We start from the raw sequence: 18,060 nt of genomic DNA, 5'->3' as shown, positions 1-18,060 counted from the left end.
GGCGGCGCCATTGCGCGGGGCCTTGTGGGAGTGACGTCACACCTCGGTGGTGGCCGCCAGAGCGGCGCGCCGCGGGGCATGACGGGATGGTGGCGTCGGGCTTTGGCCGCCGCCGAGTCGCCATGGCGGTGCCACCGGTCCCGGTGCTCCTCGTACTCCTCCTGCTCCTCCCGGTGATGGCGGCGGGAGGCGGCGTGGCGCCCGCCTGGGACGAGGCCGGTTACCTGCTCTACTGTCCCTGCATGGGTGAGGCTCTCCCGGTGCGGGTCCCCTGTGCATCTCCCGGTTGCATCCCCCGGTGCGATCCCCGGTGCGTGCCCCGGTGTGGTTCCCGTTGCAGACCCTGGTGCAGACCCCGTTTCATCCCCCGGCGAGGTCCGCGGTCCGTCCCCCGCTGCAGTCCCCGGTCCATGTCCCTGCGCATCCCCCGGTCCGTGCCCGGTCCATCCCCGTCGCGGTCCCCGCCTGAGCCCCGTCTCTCGCAGGCCGCTTCGGTAACCAAGCCGAGCACTTCCTGGGAGCCCTGGCCTTCGCCCGCGCCCTCAACCGGACCCTGGCCGTGCCGCCCTGGATCGAGTACCGGCACCACCGCCCGCCCTACACCAACGTGAGCCCCCGGCGGGCGCGGGGAGGGAGCGGGGGCGCGGCGGGCAGGGCTCGGACCTCTCCGGGGATGAGCTGCGGGCCCCGGGTGAGGGTACCCCCGGCTCAGGGGCTCTGTTTCCCCACAGCTGCACGTCCCCTACTCGGAGCACTTCAGGCTGGAGCCGCTCCGGCGGTACCACCGCGTGATCAGCCTGGAGGAATTCATGGAGCATCTGGCGCCCCGGCACTGGCCGCCCGGCAGGAGAGTGGCTTATTGCTTCGAGGCTGCTGCCCAGAGAAGCGTGGACAAAAGCACATGTCCCATGAAGGTGAGTTCCTCCCCAGCCCCGCGGGCACGGCTTAATTCCAAAGGCTACGACTGACTCATTCAGGTCGCCATTGATTTGCAAATTTAGGAGTTGCCCACCGCAAATCGGTCTGTGTGGCATTGCTTTCACCACTTGTGGAGTGGCTGCTGTGCCTTCATCAGTTGCCTTTGTCCACAAGTGCTTGGGGATTGGGAATACAGTCTGTGCAAGTAGATATTGTCACTTCAGATTTGATGGTGACTGTAGTTTATCTCCTGCTCTTTGTTTCCCAGCTGTGGTAGTTTTCCAGCTGGTGTTAAAGCAACCTCTCTAACTACAAGTTTGGAAGCTGTGGTGTCCTTGTTCTTTAAGACAACCTTTGCAACCTTCTCAGTGAACTTGCCTTAATGTATTTCACTGTCTCCTTCCTGTGGAGCTGGTGTGTCAAACAGGCTGTTGTATTCCAGCTACTTCCCTCCTGGAACAGACTCCTGCTTTGCACCCCAGGATCTTGCTAGATCATCTTTCAGGCTCCGTGTATGCACTGAATGAACACTTGTCTTTTCTTTGCAGGATGGAAATCCGTTTGGTCCCTTCTGGGATCAGTTCCAAGTGGATTTTGATAAGTCTGAGCTCTTCAAGGGAATTTCCTTCAGTCCTGCATACAAGGACCACTGGATCCAAAGGTAGCAAGAAGATGGAAAAGTGCTGGCAGGTCACTGTGGGCATTTAGAGTCAGTTGTGAAAGCAGCTGTGACACTGTATTGTGAGTTTACATTTTGGGGGAGAAATTGAAGTGGTTAGTTAGTAATATAATTAAAAATATGAATGCTTTTTCCATTAAGTATTCGCTGAGCCCTTCCTGTGGGCATTACTTTAGGTATGAACTCTGTTAGGCTGATTGACTTCTGAGCCAGGAATATTTAACTAAAGTATTTATTGATTAAATATGTAATTAATCGTCAAAAAGAATTTGGTTGGTCAGTTGGTGATTATGAACTGTATTTTGCTGGTTACTTTGTGTTTTCAGAGCTACAAGTGACTTTAGTGGTTTTCAGTAAGTTTGGGTGACAGAATTGCTCTAGTCTGGGGTGAAAATGTAACATCTCACTGGTTGGTAGCTCCTTACTGCGTGTATGAGGTTCTTCTCTTTTCATCTGTCAGATAGAAGGTCTGAGGTAAAATACAGTCCCTGACATTTCTTCAGTTCAGATGGCAAACCAGCTAAAATTATCTAAATTTGGAGCGATAAATGCTGCATATTTGAGGGTGTTACTGGTTTCCACTCCAACCTTCACAGCAGTCTTTGTGCAGGTTAGGTCATGTTTCAGACTGCTGGGGTTTGGTTTTCCATAGGTTTCCACCCTCTGAGCACCCTGTCCTTGCCTTACCTGGAGCTCCAGCCCAATTTCCTGTCCTGGAGGAGCACCGGCCCCTGCAGAAGTACATGGAGTGGTCTGATGCAATGGTGAAGAAGGGAGAAGCCTACATCCAGTCTCTGCTTGTCCGGCCCTACGTTGGCATTCACCTGAGGATCGGCTCGGACTGGGTACGGCAGCGGCTGTAGGCTGGTGACAGTGGGATGTGGACAAAGCTGCAAAGAAAGGAGCTGTGCTGGGAGAGCCACCTGATCCCTGCTGGCAGTCAGGAGCTCCTTGTGTGTTAGCAGTGCTGCTGGGATTCTTTCAGACAGGCAGAGGTGGGGGGATGTGGTGGTGTTTTCTCACTCGAATGTGGTACTTCGAAAATGAAAAAAGGTTGTGGCGAGGTGGGGTTCAGCCTCTTCTCCCAGTGACAGGACAAGGGGAAATGGCCTCAGGTTGCAGCAGGGGAGGTTCAGGTTGGATATTAGGGAAAAATTCTTCACTGAAAGAGTGATTGAGCACTGGCTCAGCCTGCCCAGGGCTGTGGTGGAATTGCCATTCCTGGAAGTGCCCAGAACACAAGTAGATGTGGTGCTTTCTGATAAGGTTTAGTGGGCATGGGGTATCTGTTCAAAGTTTGGACTTGATGATCTTAGAGGTCTTCAACATTGATGATTCTGTGATTCTCTTTCCCTCTTCCAATAGAAAAATGCCTGCAACATGTTAAAGGACGGGACGGCTGGGCCGCACTTCATGGCTTCACCACAGTGTGTGGGCTACGACCGGAGTGCTGCAGTGCCTCTCACCATGGACATGTGCCTGCCAGACCTCAGAGAGATCAAACGGGCTCTCAAGCTCTGGGTGGCAAAGACTGAAGCTAAATCTGTTTATATTGCTACCGATTCTGAGCCCTACACAACGGAAATACAACAGTTCTTCCAGAAAAAGGTGAGTCTTCCAGAAACCTCTTCTGGCAGGAGTGCTTTGATAAAAACCTCCCTTGGATTCTGGCCTGAGGCTGTCACGGACAGGAGGCAGGCAGTTGTGGAATAGGTTATTCACAGCCAAATATTGGCATCTCAGAGTGAATTTGGCTAAAATTCACTTGGAGCAATAAAAATTATCCTGTAAAACTCTTTTTTTTTCTGGGAGGTTGAAGGGCATTATCTGACATGGTAGTAAATATTTCCATAAAAAGGACTTAAATTAAATAAACCTAAGTGATTTTCAGAAATGCTCTGACATTGATCTAATAATAAATGAGTTATAGGGCAGATAAAGACTAAATTCACTCTGTTGTGTATTCCATTTCTAATATTATGCCAAGACATTGGATTCTGATAATAGCTGACTGGATCCATCTGCTCTCCTCGTTTCTCTGCAGTTCAAGGTTGTCAGCTTGCAGCCAGAAGTGCCTCAGATTGATCTGTACATTCTTGGCCAGTCCGACCACTTCATCGGGAACTGTGTCTCTTCCTTCACTGCCTTTGTGAAAAGAGAGCGGGATGTCCATGGGAAACCCTCCTCGTTTTTTGGCATGGACCACCCACCGAGGCTGCGGGACGAGTTCTGACCAAAGGAGGAAGAGGCTTCGTGGTTCCAGGACTCTGAGCTGGGTCCTTGGTGCTGCAGCATTCCCTGTGGGCAGTCATTGCTGGGCTGTGGGAGAGCTCCTGCCCTCCAGTGCTCCTCACAGTCCCTTCCAGACTGTTCTGTCTGATGTCTCCTGTGTTTCCAATGTGAGCTCAGATAGAAATTTTAAATAATGTAGTTTATAGGAAACTATAAACTATATGTAGTTCTTTAAGATGTAGCTTTTACAGCTCTCCATTCTCACTACTTGGGATTCACCAGCAATCATGATGAAGCAGCTGCTCAGATTTCCTCCTCTTTTCTTTCTCTGTTAATTCTTAACTCTCACCTGGAGAAGTTTCGAAGCTTCGTGTCCAAAACTGACCATAATTGTTTCTTTTTAAGTGCAAAAGTTTTGTCAGGCATATCAGGTTCCCTGGAAATGGTGTGCAAGGTGAAGCTCAGGACTGAAAAAGCTCTGGGTTTTATCAAGGACCACTGTTGTCTTACCAGACCTGTGTCACCACAGTGCCTCAGTGTCCCTTCTCCTGTCCAAAGAGATTCCATACTCAGTGCTGTGGGGCCCTGGATCTCTGTGGTGGTGCTGGAGGAGTGCAGTGGGACACAGTGTGACATGGCAGCTGCCTGTTCAGCCTCTCTGCATCAACCTGGGGCAACGGGTGTGCAGGGACATGGGAGGAGATCTGTCACAGCCAGTCCAGAGCTGGAGATTGAGGGCTCATAGCTTTGTAGCTGTTGATGTCAGTGAGGTTTTTGTTAGGAGAGAAACTTTGAGCCAAGATTATTACAGTAGCTGTAGTGGGGTTGGGTATGTCATACCTGTGTCTATGGTAGTGGGTTTTGTTTGGTTTTGTACTTTATAAAAGAACCCCTGTGAGAGCATTACCCTTGGCTGGGGCAGCTCCCAGTGTAGGTAACTCTGGAAAATTACTCATTGATGGGGGAGCAGCAGCCCAAACCCCTCTGTTTGGCCTGGTACGGTTTGATGCTGGTAACACTGATGATCCCAATGTGGTGAGACTCAACTCGACCAATGCCTTTTGGTGCTTCTGTGACTTCATTTTCTGGTCCAAAGACTGAGTACAGAACTGTTCGTTTTTCAAAAATGCTGCTTGGGTAAGTCTATGGTATCAGAGCTTCTGCCTCCAGTGCACTGCTGCAGTCCAGGCAAGGCTGTTCTGAGTGGTTAACTCCCAAATGTCTCTTTTTATGGTGGTCTTTTCCTCCTTGAAACGTTTCTGAGCTCTAAAGGAGTTTGAAGGCTTAGGGGAGTGAGTAAAGAGAGCTAAATGAGAAGGTCCCCCAGGTGTCAGGGTGGCAAAAACTCATGTCTTGTTTCCTCAGTGCTGCAAAAATCATGGGATTTGGGGGAAAATACATCAGATTTGGTGCCTTTGGGACTCAGGCTTTTGAGGACTTTGAACCTCCTTGTGTCATACAGTTTACTGATCTTGGGTGATGCCCTTGGGGCTTCCTTGCCTTTGCTGAGGAAGCTGTTCCCCCACCTGTTGGGAAGACCAAGTATTAAAACAAAATATTCGGGTGGGGTGTTTGTGGTGTTTTTTTTTTTTTTTAAAAGATATTTTTTGTACTAATAAAAACTTGATTTTGTATTCACTCATAGTGCACCGACATTCCTTCCTCCACTGCAGGAGTCTCTGGTACCCGAGCTGGACTGCACTGCTGCGCTCCAGACAGCTCTAGTTAAGCGGACTTAACTCTTTAAATGTCTTTTCTTCATGGTGGTCTTTTTCTCCTTGGAAACATTCCCGAGCTTTGGAGCTTGGGAAATATTCCCAGCCTGGGTGCGGCAGAGCGGCGGGACGCGCTCGCCTGGCGCAAAACCCGGCACTTTCGGCATTGGCGGAGTGCGGAGCGCCCGGTGCGGGGCGCGGCGGGGCCCCTTTGTCCCGGCTCCATCCGGGAGCGGCGGCGCGGGGCGGGCGCGCCCGTTGCCAGGGAAGCGCGTCACGGGCGGGCGGAGCGGCCGCGCCGCTTCCGGGGCCGCGGGAGGAGCGCCCGAGCGGCTCCATGGTGACGGCGCAGGTGAGTCCGGCCCGGCCCCGCGTCGCGCCCGCACCCCGCCCCGAGCATCCCCAAGCCCCCGGGCCCACGCGCCGCGGGCCGGTGACAGCCCGCTGCCCCCCCGGCCGCCCCCGGTGCCTCGCGTGGGCACGGCCCGGACCGCGGTGGGGCGGCCGGGACAGCGAGCGCGGGAGGCGGCGGGACCCGCCCGCGGCCGGGCTGCGGGGGCGATGCCGCGGCCGGGTGGCCTCGTTCGCGTGGGTGTCCCCCGCTCCCGCTCCTTCTCCCTTGCGGTCCTTCCCCCTCTCCACGAGCGCACTCCGCTGTCCCCGGGCCCCCTTCCCTGCAGCGCCCGGTGTCGCAGCCGCGAGGGCGGCGGGGGATGCTCGGGTGAATCCGGGAACGAGCCCGCGGTCCCGGCTCCCCGGAGGAAGGAACACCCGTGGGGTGCCGCGCTGAGGCGATAGCGGTGACCACAAGTGACCCCAGACGCTGAGTGAAATCAGGGCACACCGTGGCACAGGTGGCACGGGGATGTCCTGCCCGGCCTGCGGAGCGTTTGGCAGGGAGGCGAGAGGAGAACACCAGCACAAAGGGTGGTTTGGCTTGGGAAGGACGGAAAGACACAATTCAACCGTGACATTACGAAACCACAAATATTTGGAAGATTTGAATGGCAAGAAGCAATGGAATGTTTCGAGTGGTACCTCGGGATATGCAGAGACGCAAGGGAAGGGTTTGGACAGTTCTGAGAAAATCTTTCAGAGATGTTTAAGCTTAAGGCAGGAAGCAGAGCGGCCTCAGGACATCACCTGTCAGGGCAGGTGGCGGGGGTGAGCACAATGCCTGGGACATTGCTGTCCAAGACAGCCCCTCCCAACCCTGGAAGTTTCTGAGGAAAAGTGGTTGCCTCAGTTTGCATTCAGGTTGTGGCATTGGTCATTTTTTCAGGCACAACCTTGTGTTGACTGAAATAAATAAAAATGCTTCAGTTTCTGCCCATCCTTCCCTCTTGGTCACCAGGGGCACATTTGCAAGTGCCTCCATCTCGACCTTGGCTTGTAGGGACCTGGCCCAGGTCACTTCAGGCTGAAGTAATTTCATAAAAAAATTCCCATCTTTGATGGAGAAGAGTGGATGGCACGGCAGCATTCCCAGCTTTCCTGCCATTCATGTCCAGCCACTCTGGCAGCTCAAACATTGCCCTGGAGTTTCTGGGGAATACAAACACTGCTAACTAATTGGTTTTATTTTCCAGTTACACACTTGGATAAATCTGAGAAGAACCATAATTTGTTATGCTTCCAGTAAACTTCACCGCAGTAGTTAAAATAATTGGAGATGATTTGTGATGGGTTGTTATGAAAATAGCCCAAATCAGGGGTAAAATCAGTTGTTTGTGACTATAAAAAGAGACTTGCAAGTGAAGTGGGGAAAGGTTTTAAAAGCTGATGGTGAGGAGGTACACCCAGATGAGCAGCAAATGTGCAACATAATTTTTGTTCAAGGTGTACCTTTGGCAAGACTAACTGAACTCTGATCATTTAATATTTGTCATAGTTGCTTACAAAAGTGACACTTCTCATCAGAATGGTATTTTAGATATTCAATATATAAAATAAATCCATGCTCTCCTTGTCAGAACGTGTGCCTAATTCGAGTATTTGCCAGTGTGAACATGCAGATATGTGACACAGTGGTTGTCATGTGACCTTGTCAGAAAATTGTCTCTTGTGAACTTGAATTACAGGAATGTCTCTGGGAGCTGTGGAAGGACATGCGTGTATTAATGTACACAAGTCCTCAGGATGAGAAGAGGGAGGGTTGTTTTTTGTGATTCTGCCAAGATTTGTCCTCGTTTCACTTAGTCTTTCTGTGTTGATGCTCCAGAATTCATGTTTGCTGTGGGTCAGACAGGAAGGTCACCTTTATCTGGAGCTGTCAGTTAGGAGGGAAATGGTTTCATTCAGTAGCTACCCAAAATTCCTGTAGCAGTTTGAACTCACTGTGCAGGGTGTAGAGTGAATTCTGAATGACTGTCCAGTTCAATGCTTTTATGGGAAGAATGAGAAGCAAAGAGTTTCCCCCTGCAGACCCAAGGAAATTCCCAAGGCTGTACTGAGGTTTTTGTACAATTTTTAACCATATTTATCTGCTACTTCTGTTTTACTTTTTGCCAGTCTGACTGTCTGTATGTTGGGCTAGAATTGTGCTTCCTTTCCCATCCACTAGCTCTGGTCCTGAACTTCTCTGCCACCTTGTTGGAGAAGCTCTCCTGATCCATGCAATTATCGAGTAAAAAACAATTAGACAAAAATCCCTGTTTCCTGCTGATCCAGCTGGGAAGGGAACAGTGAACACATCCCAAGGAGGCCACACCTGAACATGTGCCAGCACTACCTCGGACTCCCTGTGTGTATTAGTTTTACACTTAGTTCCAGCTGGCAGAAGGACCTCAGGGCTCTTCTTGGAAGATATTTTGGAAATAAAAAGCGTTATTAGAAGCCACATGGCATTCCCCAAGCTGTGCCATTGAGATCTGCTGTGTAGGCTTTAGCAGTGACTGCTTTAGCAGGAACACAGGCTTTTTGCTCCATTTTCATCTTGCTGATGACTGGAGGATGGACCAGTGTGTTCTTCTGTCTACCCAGAGTCATGAACGGCTTGGATCTGTGATCTGGGTTTATGCAATGTGAATTTAGGTTGATGGTGAGTTCTGTAAACCTGATGCAGTTGGAACACCAGAGCAGGAGTGATGTCAGTAGGTCAGTGTAGCTGAGCAGGGCTGGCTTTTGTGGGGAATCCTGATAAAAGTGTATTGCCAAAAGAAATGATAATAGCAGACTTGTGCTCCAGAGAGAGCAAGGCTGTACTAGATTTTCAAACTGGGAGATTTAAAACAAAAGGCCTGACTGCAAAAAAAAAAAAAAAATAGCAAAGTATTCTTTTTATAAATAGTTTAAAAAGGCTTATTATTCTTTTTGAGGGTCAAGGAAAGGATCTTTACCAACTATAAAGATGTGATTCAATGATGAATTTTTGCAGCAGAGCTTGTAAAAATGATACCACTTGATGCACAGCCTTTGGTAAAATAATTCTGTCTCAGTTCAGGCCTTTACAGGGGTTTCATGTTGTACATTATTTTAGTTCTTCAAAATCCCTTGCAGCTTAATGAATGCAAAATGCTGCTCAAATCAATGAAGCAAGTCTTTGGCTTTGTGAAAAGTTGTCCTTGCAGTAAACTGCCTTCAGACATTCCTGCTTTGTTTTTGTTCCAGGTTTCTAGCACGGGATCATCCATCAGTCGGGTCACACCAGCCGCAGCCCCGCTGTCATGTCTAAGTCAAAGAGCTCCGAGTCCGTGCGGGTGGTCGTGCGCTGCCGGCCCATGAACAGCAAAGAGAAAACCGCTTCCTATGAAAAAGTTGTCAATGTGGATGTCAAGTTAGGGCAGGTCTCAGTGAAGAATCCACGGGGATCATCTCATGAACTGCCTAAAACTTTCACCTTTGATGCTGTGTATGACTGGAATTCCAAACAGGTCGAACTCTACGATGAGACCTTCAGACCTCTCGTGGACTCTGTTCTGCAAGGGTTTAATGGGACAATCTTTGCCTATGGGCAGACTGGGACAGGGAAAACGTATACGATGGAAGGGGTGCGTGGTGATCCTGAAAAGAGAGGGGTCATCCCCAATTCATTTGACCACATCTTCACCCACATCTCTAGATCTCAAAATCAGCAATACTTAGTTAGAGCGTCTTATTTGGAAATTTACCAAGAAGAAATCAGAGACTTGTTATCAAAGGATCAGTCCAAGCGGCTGGAGTTGAAGGAGAGACCAGACACGGGGGTTTTTGTTAAGGATTTGACCACCATTGTTACGAAAAGCGTCAAAGAGATAGAGCACATCATGAATTTGGGAAACCAGAACCGCTCCGTTGGTGCCACCAACATGAACGAGCACAGCTCTCGATCTCACGCCATTTTCCAGATCACTATCGAGTGCAGCGAGTTGGGACTGGATGGAGAGAACCACATCCGTGTTGGGAAGCTCAACCTGGTCGACCTGGCAGGCAGCGAGCGGCAAGCAAAGACCGGGGCACAGGGGGAAAGGCTGAAGGAAGCCACTAAAATCAATCTCTCCCTCTCAGCATTGGGCAATGTTATCTCTGCACTGGTAGATGGCAAAAGCACGCACATTCCATACCGGGACTCCAAGCTGACCAGGCTACTTCAGGACTCATTAGGTGGCAACGCCAAAACTGTGATGGTGGCCAATATAGGCCCTGCCTCTTACAATGTAGAGGAGACACTGACCACACTGAGATATGCCAACCGTGCCAAAAACATCAAGAATAAGCCACAAGTGAACGAGGATCCTAAGGAGGCTCTGCTGCGGGAATTCCAGGAAGAGATTGCTCGGCTCAAGGCACAATTGGAAAAACGGTCTATTGGCAAAAGAAAGAGGAGAGAAAGGAGAAGGGAGGGTGGGGAAGAGGAGGAGGACACTGAAGAGGGTGAGGATGAAGGAGATGACAAAGACGATTATTGGAGGGAGCAACAAGAAAAGCTGGAGATTGAGAAGAAAGCTATAGTCGAGGATCACAGCTTGGTAGCAGAAGAAAAGATGAGGCTGCTGAAAGAGAAGGAAAAGAAAATGGAGGACCTGAAGCGAGAGAAGGAAGCAACAGAGATGCTGAGTGCAAAAATCAAGGTAGAATTCTTCCTTGTCATACTCTTTGAAAGCAGTTTGTTTAAGCTGTGGGGAAAATAAAGGGTTTCCCAATTGGAAAGATATTTCACAGGAAGTTTCCAGGACAGTGATTTGTGTTTCGTTTGGAAGATTTTAAAATAAACTATTTCTAGCCAGAAGCTGAAATGTCCACTATTAATTACATGTTTCAATGTTCATGAGTTGTTTCATTGTTCTTATGTGCTGATCTTAAGCAATTGGCACGATAAAAGACAATGCATCTTTTCACAAGCTGTGGCACAGGAAAAGTTTCGTTCTGTCACAGATCATTAACAAGTTCTTTACAGGGGAGCACACATTTTGGTTCTCCAGCTTTGCCACACATTGCAGTGGGGACTTTATTCTAAACAAGTTACTGTTGCATTAATCCCACAGTTTTATAGGAATTTTAAGAAATAGGGATTCTTGTAGCAGCTGCCTTGAAAGAGAAGGTTAAATGAGGGAGCTGCCCTGAAGAAGTTGTATCCATAGGAGAGAAAGTTACCTTCTGTGGTCACTGAGAGAAACTTCTGACCCTGGTTTTTCCTTTCAGACAATGGAAAGCAAGCTGCTGGTGGGAGGGAAAAATATTGTGGATCACACAAATGAACAACAGAAAATCCTGGAACAGAAACGACAGGAAATTGCAGAACAGGTACAAGGAAGGAGATTTGTTATTTTGTATAAAAGGCCTTGCTGCGGAACTTCTGTAAAACACTGTGTTGGGGAAATTACCAGAAAAATTTTCCAGGGTTAACCCTAAAATTGGTTTAATGGCAATCATTTATTGAAAAGAAGGGGGAAGGGCTTGTGTCAGATCAGTCATTATTTGAAATATGTAAAGAAGGTTTATCACAGTTTTATTCTAGCTCTTCATGGTAAAGATTTGCTTCCTATCTTGATTGGAGCTGTTTGTAAGTGAAGAAATATTTCTAAGACATCTCAGAGTACCAGTTTGGCCTTTAGCTCAAGAGAGGGGTCTTTACTCTGCGCTAAAAGTTCATTTTCTGCTATGCAAATTCTGTTGGTGATTCTTAAATACAGTAACCAGTACGAACTGATAAAAAGGAAAGAAAAAAATAACCTAAAAATGGCATTTTGTTCCTTTAGTTGAAGCTTGAGTCTTGTTCACACTGTCTGATTTTAATTGCAAAATAAGGACAAATAAGAGTTAATGCTTCTGGTATTTCTATGGCAAGAGATAGGAAGAACTGGAAGGCAGGGAAGGAAACCCATCCTGAGCATTGGTATCATGTGTGTCAGCTGGAGGTGACAAGGTAATTGTGGTCTTTAATGCCATCTTGTCACATTCTTCAGAAACGTCGGGAGCGAGAAATCCAGCAACAGATGGAAAGTCGGGACGAGGAAACACTAGAGCTGAAGGAGACCTATAGTTCTCTGCAGCAAGAGGTGGACATAAAGACCAAAAAACTCAAAAAGGTAAAAAGAAAATGATTCCCTGTCTACCAGGCTGGGAATAAAATCAACTTGTGTGTGAAAGTGAGAGGAGCATTGGCAAGTGACAGATTTTGGCTCTTGTTGTGTGCTCCAGTTATTTTCCAAGCTGCAAGCTGTGAAGGCAGAGATCCATGATCTCCAAGAAGAGCACATCAAGGGGCGCCAGGAAATGGAGCAGACCCAGAATGAACTCACCAGGGAACTAAAGCTAAAGTAAGTCCCATCACTTCATTGCCTGCTATTAACTGTAACAGAGAGGGTGTCTCGGGGTGGGGAGTGGAGGGACTGCCTTGCACATACTTGTGGAATAAGATTTAAACATGAGAAAACTAAACCATTCCTCCTTTTCCAGGGTTGTATTACATCAGTGGGAGAGGAGCAGTGAGGAAAGTCATGTACTAATTATGTCTCTTGTATATCTCTCATTTCTGTGGTTGCATGTAGGCACCTGATTATTGAAAACTTCATTCCCTTGGAAGAAAAGAATAAGATCATGAACAGATCATTCCTTGATGAAGAGGAAGACAACTGGAAACTACATCCCATAACCCGTCTGGAGTGAGTGTACTTCTGCTCTTTTCTTGGGATGGAATTACAGGTCACAGGAAACCCTCTAGCTGTCAAGAACAAAAGAGGGATTGAATTGGGGATTTAAACTGGCCCTTTAGAGTTCACAGCTTCTTGATGCATAATAAAATAAAACAAAACAATTTGTTCCTCTTAATAGGTGCTGTAAAACAGAAATGTACAGTTAGGAGAATTCTTGGAAGATTATGATTTTTCTAATAAACAAACCCAATAATTATATGTAAAATATATGTAATAGTGCATTCACCATTAAAATAGCAGTGCATTCCTATCATATTTCTTTCCTGCTCCTACAAATGCAGCTTGGGTGGTTTCTGCTGTGTTGAAACAGATTTCTGCATGGAATTTGCAGATGTTGTAGCTCATAAACTCCAAGAGGAGCCTTTGGTTTTAGGGTATAACAGACTGAGTCTCTGTTTTTGTCTAGTAACCAGCAGATGATGAAAAGACCAGTATCTGCTGTGGGGTACAAAAGGCCCCTGAGCCAACACGCCAGGACGTCCATGATGAGTCATACAGAGGCTCGGTACAGGGTAAGCCCACATGTGGTTGAACCTTTGTCTCTTCAACCTCCTGATCAGGGGAATGTGAATTCCAGAGGGGATTGTGTGTTCTTCTTTGAGATGTAAATTTGTAGTGTCCTGCATACATTTATAAAGTACTTCAGATTAAGTTTCTGGAGGGAAAAGTAGCAGTTAGTATGAAAACAAGGAGACTTTGATTGTGCTTTTCCTATCTCAGGCAGAGAACATCGTGTTACTGGAACTGGACGGGCCCAGCCGAACAACAAGGAACTATGAAGGCCCAGCCATCGCTCCCAAGGTTCAGGCAGCTCTGGAAGCAGCTCTGCAGGAAGAAGATGAGATTCAAGTGGACGCCTCAACCTTTGAGAGCACTTCAAATAAAAAATCAAAACCCAGGTGAGTTAGACCTTCCCTGAGCAGACTGGCCCACAGGAGAGGTGCAAGTGCAGTTGCTGTTGGTCAGCATTTCTCATCAGTGAAGTGAAGCTGAGCTTTGTAGATAAGCAGAGAAAGAAAGGAACATAGAATCATAGAGTCATTAAGGTTGGAAAAGACCTTTAAGATTTGAGCCCAGCCTTCAACCAAATCCCACCATGCCACTAAACCTTATCACAACTTCTCATTTTTTGAACACTTCCAGGGATGGAGATTCCACTACTGCCCTGACCAACCTGTGCCAGGGCTCAACCACTCTTGCAGTGAGGAAATTTTTCCTAATATTGAGCCTAAACCTCCCCTTGTAGGACTTGAAGCTGTTTTACCTTGGTCTGTCAACTTGTTACTTAGAGAAGAGGCCAACCCCCACCTCCCCACAACCTTCTTTCAGGGTGTAGGACACAGGACAGAAAAAAAGCTGAAACTGTTTATTAGAGAAAAACTCCAGTAAAAAAATCAGCTTTTTGAAGATTAATTGTGGAAAGTAACAGGTGACATTGTTAGAGCTTTTCTTGTTTATATTTTAATTTTTGCTTCCTCAGACCGAAAACTGGAAGGAAATCGGCGGCATCCTCATCAGGATCAGGCACCCCCAGTTCTCAGCTCTACCCACAGTCACGAGGGCTGGTTCCAAAATAAAACCAGCAACTCCTCTCCAGGGAGGGAACAGCCTTTACCTTCTGGGAGCAGAGACAAGGACAAACCTGCAGAGAGAGCTCCTGGCCAGCCTCCAGCCCCTTTCCCTGGAGATGGCCTTGTTGCTGTTTAACTGACTCGGGCCAGTCCAGGGGCACTGAGCCATGGGAAGATCTGTGCTTGCAACTCAGCATTTGGCCTCTGTGGGAAATGGATTTTAGTTAGGAAATCAAAAATGCATGAGGTACGTTACAGTGTGTTAGGAGCAATGGGAAGCATGGGGATCACCTCACAGCATCACCGTCCTCCTCCTGCACCAGTCCTTCTGCTGCATGAGGCTTTTTGGCTGTTGGGCACTAAGAAGACAGAGTTGGAAGTCATCTCAGCAGAACCACCAATCTCCAGGTCCACAGTGAGAACCAAAAGAGGCTAAAAAGCAGAGGATCTGTTCAAACTTGACAAGGTGCATGGTTCTTCCTCTTCCTGCTTGAGAGACTGGCATCATCACCTGGGGTACAGGCATTGGTCTGAACAGGCAGGATGGCAGTGGCCAGCGTGTCCTCACCACCACACAGCTGTGCCTCCCCATAGGGCTGTAGGACAGAAAAGGGTCTTGAAAACAACTCTGTGGTCTCCAGAAAGGAAGCAGTAGAATCTGAAGTCCTTTCTTTGTTTACAGGCATAAGTGAGAGCTCCTCTAAGCTGACCTACAGACCTCACCCCTGCCAACAGGAACCACCTTGTCAAAGAACACCTCTGCACGCCAGTGTCAGCTCCACAGCTTTCCTCCTCTCTCTTGCCTCCATCTTTACCCCTGGCATTTAAAACCAGTCTCCATATGACATCTTTAATGGCATATGGCCATTTTCTCATGCCTCCTACTGTTGATGGAAAACGTAGCATTAGCTCAGAGCTCTCCCTGCTAGGCTCAGACTCTCAGCTGGGCAGAGAACTGGAACTTGGAGCTGCCTTTGAGTGTACTCTTGGGAGTTTGGTCCCTTCTCTTGGTGTCTAAGGAGGTTCAGCATTCAGTGCCTCTTGTGCCTCACCTGTTCCATGTTAAGCAACTTTCTCTCTGCACCTCCCAGCCCACTCAGAGCCACCTAACCAAGGCTGGTGGTGGAAGCTGGTGTTAATTCCAGGGGTTTTACTTCGAAAACAAGGGAGGAAGAGGTCCTGCTTTTGACAGTCTCCTTGCAAAGCTGCCCTATGACTAAAGCAGGCTCGTGTAGCAGGGTAGAGGGAGGTGAACTCCATGCTAAGGACAGAGTAAGGTGTCCCTGTCTAGTGTCCCACAGCTCATTCGTAAGTTTTAGTTCACTGTATATTGAGACTTGGGATGTTACTTTTCCTGGTTGCTCTTGGCTGTCATCCTGTGAATGTTTTTACCTGTTTCCCTCACTGATGACTTCCTCCAGACTGACACGTGTGAGTGTGTGAGGACTTGCCTGGTTGTAGAAATGCTCTGATGTGTGGACTCTGCCTTGTGCTCGTTAATTGTCCACGGAGTGACTTCATCCAGGCTGGAGAACTCCTTTCTACTGACCCCCTGAGCAGGAGGAACTGAGTACTCAGCACAGCTCACTTGTGCATCCTGCAGGCACAGTGCCCAGGTGAGCCAGGTGGGCCCCTTGAACACCAACTGGGCTGCTGCAATCCATGGGCTGCTTTCCTGGGCCACAGGGTTAATATATGTATACACATATATGCACACATATATATATTAGTTTTGGTGGAGGAAGGAGGGATTTGCTTTTAATTGAGAGAGCAGGCATATGACCAATTTCTTTCAACCTGAACGTGGAAACCCAGCGTAATCTTCATTTTTACAAAGCACTGTTTATGTCCAGAGAGCCTTTTAACTGGCTCTTGTTGCATAATATAACATCACCTTCTCTTCCCTCTCCTCCCTCTTTCTCTCCAGCACATAATCTTCTGTACTAGGACATTTTAAAAGATGATTGTATGGTTTAAGTGCTCAGAGACTTGAAATTAAACAAGGGGGGGGGGGGGGGTGGGGGGAAGTGTTTAAAACCCTGCAATAGCAGCACAGTAGATAACCACGTCTATGTACATACCTAAGTACACAGGTTTTTGTGAATAATGCATACACAGACACATCCATGTCTGCACATGTGCACACTCTTCCTCAGTTGCTACTATTCCATAGGGAATTCTAGTCTATATTAAACTCATATGCTGGAAACTGCCCTCGTGGCAGGGCTGGTACCGTGGAACTCTGCAGTGCAAACCTGTTTTCATGTTGATGAGCCAGCTGGTGTCAGAAAGGCTCTGCTTTTAACTCTGTAGAAATTCATTAGCAAGGTGAAAGAAACTCAGTAGAGTGGAAAAGAAAAAATCTGCCTATTTAGTCATTGTATGTAAATCGGGGCTTTGGGTGGAGATTTGGTCAGTGTGTTCATGGGCAATCTCGGCCTGTTACAGAAGCTTTTGGATTCTCATTCCAATGGACTTAACCCTCACCAGATGCTCAGTAGCACTGATATTAAGATACATTGTCTTAAGCTGTACAAAACATACTGAGCTCTGGTTTGAAGCTTTTAAGAAACATTCCTGCCGAGTTTGCCCTTTTCTGGTGTTATCTGAACCATCTGGGCTTCCTGCTGGTTAACCAAAGGCAGGAAATCCAGCTGGAGTCCTGGAAGAGGCCCTGGGACAGCCATGCGCAGTCACCTTTTCTTCTTAGGAATGTTTAACATTCAACATAATTGTCTTTGCTCTGATCTGTATAATGGGATCTTTTTTTTGAAAAAGTGGCATGGAGCAGGAGTCGGCCAGTGGGAGCAAGCGCCACAAGACACTGAAGCATAGGAATTAAAGCACTTTGTTAAATCCTTAACTTAGGTCTAGCGCCTTTTAAAAAATATTTGCATGCTGCTTGAATCTTCTAAAACACATACCTCTGCCAGAGCACCTGGGGCTGCGCCGGTGCCTTATACAGATCAGAGCAGGCAGTGTTCAGTCAGTTTTAGGTGTGTGAGTCTGCCCTCGCTGAACACGCAGCGCTGGAGTTTCAATGAGGCACCTGTGTACCTGGACCTGTCCTCTCCCCTGTCTGTGCTGGGCAATGTGCACCAGTCTTTAAACAGTTCAGTGTAATTCCTGGGGGTCTGTTCCTGCTGTGTTCAAAGACAGATTGGAAAAGAGAACCTGCAAAAGCCATAATTAGCTACGGAGATGGAACTGAAATGAGAACACTGGTCCTGCCTGCTGCACTGTGCAGCGGGGGGTTGACTCTCTGGGGTCCAGGTGCTTACTGCCTTCTCCAGCCCCCTTTCTTTTTGAAGAGGTGACCCAGGATCCTTCTATGGGCACAGCTGTCGATGACAACTCTCAGCTCCTTGGAGATAACACCCACCTGCGCCTTCTCTTCGGTGATCTGTAGAAAAAGAACCTGTCCATAGTTCTGTCCATAGTTTTACAGCTTATATTTATTTGTATCATCTCTTTTGTCTAGGAATGTAAAGTGATCCTAAAATACAACGTGTAATAAAGTCAATAAGATTTATTGCATCTATCAAAACGTGTGGTTTTCATTGTTACTTTGGGGCAGGGCTCGGTGACTTCATGTTTTATAAAGCCTCATCTTATTTTTCTTCAATTAAAAAAAAGAAGTGTCTGTGCAAAGTAAGTGGAAAAATGTAAATATGAGTAGAACTGCGATGAGTATTGTAAAGTGTGTGTATATAAATATATATATGTATAAAAAATACGAGTAGAAGGTGCTGATGCCTTGTGGCACCTTGGGAACCTTGGCATGTGGCACCTTGGGAACCAGAAATGCTGGT

General features: G+C 47.7%; 2 protein-coding genes across 3 annotated transcripts; both read left to right on the top strand.

Annotated features, from left to right (window-relative positions):
- Window positions 1–86: 86 nt before the first annotated feature.
- POFUT1 (protein O-fucosyltransferase 1) lies at window positions 87–4,533 on the top strand (the record flags this gene model as incomplete). Its single annotated transcript, XM_082292786.1, has 7 exons — window positions 87–246; window positions 486–607; window positions 732–914; window positions 1,467–1,579; window positions 2,250–2,442; window positions 2,963–3,205; window positions 3,642–4,533. The coding sequence occupies 7 exons, from the start codon at window positions 87–89 to the stop codon at window positions 3,828–3,830; spliced, it is 1,203 nt and encodes a 400-aa protein (XP_082148912.1). The 3' UTR covers window positions 3,831–4,533.
- A 1,304-nt stretch (window positions 4,534–5,837) lies between these two features.
- Window positions 5,838–16,223, top strand: KIF3B (kinesin family member 3B). 2 transcript variants are annotated; one of them, XR_014226917.1, is made up of 10 exons: window positions 5,838–5,896; window positions 9,154–10,592; window positions 11,164–11,265; window positions 11,928–12,050; window positions 12,163–12,281; window positions 12,513–12,626; window positions 13,084–13,189; window positions 13,398–13,576; window positions 14,158–14,495; window positions 14,931–16,223. XR_014226917.1 is itself a non-coding variant. In XM_082292902.1 (9 exons), exons 2-9 carry the CDS (start codon window positions 9,210–9,212, stop codon window positions 14,252–14,254), a joined length of 2,223 nt encoding a protein of 740 aa, XP_082149028.1. In that variant the 5' UTR covers window positions 5,838–5,896; window positions 9,154–9,209; the 3' UTR covers window positions 14,255–16,223. The 2 variants fall into 2 exon arrangements, 1 of the variants encoding a protein (XP_082149028.1); XM_082292902.1 differs by having other exon boundaries at window positions 14,158–16,223.
- Window positions 16,224–18,060: the final 1,837 nt, after the last annotated feature.

Source organism: Coloeus monedula, assembly GCF_965178545.1.
Source record: "Coloeus monedula genome assembly, chromosome: 17".
In the NCBI taxonomy this organism is placed as follows: Eukaryota; Metazoa; Chordata; class Aves; order Passeriformes; family Corvidae; genus Coloeus; species Coloeus monedula.
The sequence above is the reverse complement of the archived record's forward strand: the minus strand, read 5'-3'. Positions and strand labels throughout refer to the sequence as shown.